The sequence below is a fragment of the Arachis ipaensis genome, chromosome B3 (genome assembly GCF_059453495.1).
Source record: "Arachis ipaensis isolate K30076 ecotype BB chromosome B3, ASM5945349v1, whole genome shotgun sequence".
NCBI lineage: Eukaryota > Viridiplantae > Streptophyta > Magnoliopsida > Fabales > Fabaceae > Arachis > Arachis ipaensis.
In genome coordinates, this window is record NC_142438.1 from 76,147,922 (window position 1) to 76,152,836 (window position 4,915).

General features: G+C 39.0%; 1 protein-coding gene across 1 annotated transcript; it reads left to right on the top strand.

Moving 5' to 3' along the window:
* The first annotated feature begins 762 nt into the window (after positions 1 to 762).
* LOC107624695 (uncharacterized) lies at positions 763 to 4,298 on the top strand. Its single transcript, XM_016327143.2, has 4 exons — positions 763 to 918; positions 1,054 to 1,458; positions 1,561 to 2,925; positions 4,287 to 4,298. Exons 1-4 carry the CDS (start codon positions 763 to 765, stop codon positions 4,296 to 4,298), a joined length of 1,938 nt encoding a protein of 645 aa, XP_016182629.2.
* Positions 4,299 to 4,915: the final 617 nt, after the last annotated feature.

A 4,915-nucleotide genomic window follows, 5' to 3' on the forward strand; every position in this document is an offset into this window, starting at 1 on the left:
TCCCCATCATTAAGTCTCATCTCTTTTGTTCTTTAGTTATTTCGAATACCCATTACCCAATTCCCTTTTACATTCTTGCAATTTACTTCCCTGCTCTCTATAATTCAGCACTCTACTTTCTTGCAATTTACTTTTGATGTCATTTAAGTTTCTTGCACTTTAAGTTTTAGTCATTTACTTTTATTTTCTTTCTTCATTGCAATTCTTTAGATTCCTTGTTATTTAATTTTTGCAATTAAGTTCAAAAATCACAAATCTCATGAAATCAAAACCATGTTTGCTTGACTAAATCTACCATTTAACTAAAGTTGCTTAATCTACCAATCTCCGTGGGATCGACCTCACTCTTAGTGAGTTTTATTACTTGATACGACCCGGTATACTTGCCGGTAATTACGTGAAATTAGATTTTTACGTATCAAGTTTTTGGCGCCGTTGCCGGGGATTGAAAAAGATTGACAATGATTAAGTGAAATGAAGATCTAGATCTAGCATTTTTTTTTGTGTTCTCTAGCTTTTTACTAACACACTAACTGTTTGAATTTTTGCTTAAACCAACTAACATTTCACTCCAGCCATGGATTGAAGTGTTGTTGCCTTTCTGGAGTTGTGTGATTCTTATACTTTGGTTGTATGTCAGGTACAAGGAGAACTATACCCACTTTCTGTGAACAAGACGAAAGAACCCTCAGGAGATTAAGAAGAGCTGAAAGAGGGAAATACATTGTTGGAGAAGAGGATTCAGAAGAAGAAGAACAAGTCATGGAGGGCACTTCACATAATCATGCTGAGGGAGTTGCCAACAAGAACAACCCAGAAGGAGTTGCCAACAATAACAACCCACCTCAAAGGAGAGTTCTAGCTTCTTACACCCTCCCAAATCCAAGACACTGTGGGAGTAGCATACTTGCCCCCAATGTTCATGCAAACAATTTTGAATTGAAGCCTCAACTCATCACTCTTGTGCAAAACAATTGTTCCTATGGAGGAGGCCCACTTGAGGACCCAAATCAGCACTTATCTGTCTTCCTAAGAATTTGTGAAACTGTCAAGACAAATGGTGTGCCTCCAGATGTTTACAAGCTACTATTGTTCCCATTCTCTTTGAGAGACAAGGCATTTCAATGGCTAGAAACATTTCCCAAGGAGAGTATCAACACTTGGGATGACCTGGTGAATAAATTCCTATCCAAATTTTATCCACCTCAGAGGATCATAAGGTTAAAAACAGAGGTGCAAACGTTCACTCAAATGGATGGGGAAACATTGTATGAGGCATGGGAAAGATACAAAGCTCTGCTTAGAAAATGTCCACCTGAGATGTTCAGTGAATGTGATAAGCTTCAAAATTTCTATGAAGGGTTGACTGAAAAATCTCAAGAGTCTTTGGATTACTCTGCAGGAGGCTCACTACAATTGATGAATACAGCCGAAGAAGCTCAGAATCTCATAGACATGGTGACAAATAACCAATACTTCTTTGCTCATCAAAGGCAACGCCAACCTATGCAAAAGAAGGGTGTATTGGAACTAGAAGGAGTGGACACTATCTTGGCACAGAACAAGTTGATGCACCAACAGATCCAGCAACAAATGGAAATGATGGCTAAGAGAATAGATAGCCTCCAACTAGCTTCAGTGAGCACAACAAATCAAGCTTCAATTGAATGGGGTCAAAATGAAGCAGGCAATATTGAGCAGCAACAAGAACAAGTTCAATACATGCAAAATACCTCAAATCCTTCTCAAAATGACTTCCATGGTGACACATACAACTCATCTTGGAGGAATCACCCCAACCTGAGATGGGGTGACAATCAAAATTCATGGCAGAGAAACCACAATTTCAACAACTCCCGTAACACAAACAACCAAAATCATTCACCCAGTAACACTAACCAATACAAAAACTCACAAAACACATATCATCCACCTCATAACAACTCACAAACTCACCAAAATAACTTTTCCACACTTCCATTCAACTCACAAAATAACCACCTCAATGCTCCAAACAACCTCCACCAGCAACCATCACCTACCATACAACCGCATCCAGATTCCCAGAGGATCTCTAACTTAGAGATGTTAATGGAGAAACTCATCAAGACTCAAGAGATGGCAAGACAAGATCAAGCTCTGACACTCAAAAACCAAGATGCATCTATGAAAAATCTTGAAAGACAAATGGGACAAATGGCCAAACATATCACAGAGATAGGTGAGAAGCGAGCACTCCCTAGTACCACTGAAGACAACCCAAGGGACACAGGAAAAGCCATAAAATGGGAGGAGTGCAAAGCAATCACTCTGAGAAGTGGGAAGAAGGTGGAGACAGAAGCCATCACTAAAGAAGAGCACAACAAAGAAGGCTTAAAAGAGGAGGTGAGGGAACAAAAGCAGGAGCAAGAAACCTCTACACAAAGTGATAAATTAGCTAAGAAGGAGGAAATGAAATCATATCAACCAATGATTCCATACCCTCAAAGGTTCAAGGGAGAGAACAAAGAGAAGCAATACTCCAAATTCTTGGAGATATTCAAGACACTACACATCAACATCCCTTTCATAGAAGCACTTGAACAAATGCCATTGTATGCAAAGTTCATGAAGGAATTGTTAACAAAGAAAAGATCCTTGAAGGAGGGACAAATGGTTGTAATGACCACGGAGTGTAGTGCCATCATCCAGAAAGGATTACCAAGGAAGAGGAAGGACCCAGGGAGCTTTCATATCCCCTGCACCATAGGCAACATAACAATTGAGAGAGCATTTTGTGACCTTAGTGCAAGCATAAATCTGATGCCTCTATCTTTGATGAGGAAGCTTCAGATTCATGAATTGAAACCCACAAAAATAGCCCTTCAAATGGCGGACAAATCCATTCAGCAAGCACTTGGGGTTGTGGAGAATGTATTGGTGAAGGTGGACAAATTTTTCCTCCCAGTTGACTTCGTCATTCTAGACATAGAGGAAGATGACAACACTCCCATCATCCTAGGGAGACCTTTCTTAGCTACTGCCAGGGCATTGATAGATGTTGAAAAAGGAGAATTGATGCTAAGGGTGCATGAAGAGCATATAGTATTCCATGTCTTCAAGAATTTGCAAGATTCCACCCAAGAGGAGGAGTGTATGAAGATTGATTCCATAGACCCAAACATAAAAGAGGCACCTGATGAAACGCTTCCAATGCACCTAAGCTCATGCTGGAAAAGAAAGGAAGAGGTAGAAGTGCTGCAACAAGCTCAAAGAATAGAGGAGAAGCTACAATCAAAGTGTGCATTTGAGACTCTCAGCAAGGACATTCTAAAAATTGAGGCCCCAAAACCTGAACAGCCTCCTGAAAAAGAAAAGAGCCCCAAGAAGAAAGTGCCAAGAGGATGGAGAAACAAGAAAATCCCCACTGAAGATTTCTCACCAGGGGATAAAGTGATGCTAACTTACCAACCAATGGAAACATCTCCACACTTTTCTGGATATTACACAGTGAACAAAATCCTCTCACTTGAACATGTGGAAATCATCAAGAGAGACACTGGAAGGAAGCTCACGGTGAGAGGGGAAGGATTAAGGCACTATGATCATCATCCTCCCTAAAGAGGGACAACCGTCAAGCTAATGACGATAAAGAAGCGCTTGTTGGGAGGCAACCCAACCTGAGGTAGTTTTCTTTTCATAGCTAGTTTAATAAAAAGGTTAATTAGTTTTATCCATGTTGTAAGAAGCTAAGTTTGGTGTTGCACACCAAAACAATATAAGGGAGAATGAAGGATTCTAAGTTTGGTGTTCCACCAAAATCTCATCATAAAACATATTCTCACCTTCTGCATAATGCTAGCTTCAAGCATTTAGATAAACTAGTTAACTATTTTACTGTTTCCTAGTTTTTAGTTCTATTACCTTTGGCAAAGAAAAAGAAGTTCCATATATGGTTGATTTGATGCATGAGAACCATCGGCAAGGTACTAAGTTTGGTGTTCCCACACCAAAGTAAGTTCAAAAGCCCACAAATAATTCATGCATGCTAACCATTCTTCAAGTGCTTGGGGACAAGCAACTTTCAAAGTTCATTGTAGGCAGTCACTTCAATCTTGGGAAGGATTAAGCATCATCAATCAAAGAGACAAAGAAGGATGTAAAGACTAACAATGATGATGATAAGGAGTAAAGCAAGTGAACTCCAAAAGGTTGTATTGTTAAGTGATTGTCTTTTACTTAAAACTGTTATGATTGAAAGTGATATTGTACCCCTGTTTATCTGCTTAGTATGACTTTTTTTGTAGTTCAATAACTAAGATGTTTGATATTTCATAACACCATACTCTTGAAATTGCTTGCACTCAATATCTATAAGAATGCAAACAGAAAACATTTCTTTGAAAAAGAATGATTGAGGAATCAAAAATTTTGTTTTGAGGCAAGCAAAAGATTAAGAGAAGTGGTGGTTCTAGTTGTATGAATGTGTATTGAGGTTGCATGTTTGTGAAAACCTGCATGGGAGCTCATAGGCAGGAAATAGAGTTCAAAGAAGTATTGTGGAGATTCTCAAACATCTTTTGATCCAAGAAGCAGCAAAAAAAAAAAAAGGACATGGCAAAAGGCTCTGAGCATCAATTACTAGGAAGAAAAAGAAAGAAATAAGAACTCAAAGAGTTATTATCCTAGTTAAATGCTTGTGGTAGAATTGTGTCAAAGAGAGAGGCTTGAGCAAGTAAATCCTAAGGGGTGCTTCAACACCTAATACCTTAAAACCAACTGGTTTGGGAGTATTGATTGAAAGCTTATCTAAAGAGCCGCTTTGAGACATGACACTTAGAGTCAAGGCCAAGACACAAAAACTATAAGCTGCTTCAAGGTGATTACCTATAGAGAGATTTCCATGATATCATTTGAATGAAAGTCCTAAGATCTA

Coding starts and splice junctions, on each gene's coding strand:
- LOC107624695 (XM_016327143.2), top strand. CDS start 763: ATGGAGGGCACTTCACATAATCATGCTGAGGGAGTTGCCAACAAGAAC. Junction 919..1,053: donor GTAGCATACTTGCCCCCAAT/GTTCATGCAAAC, acceptor GAAACTGTCAAG/ACAAATGGTGTGCCTCCAGA. Junction 1,459..1,560: donor CTCAGAATCTCATAGACATG/GTGACAAATAAC, acceptor ATCTTGGCACAG/AACAAGTTGATGCACCAACA.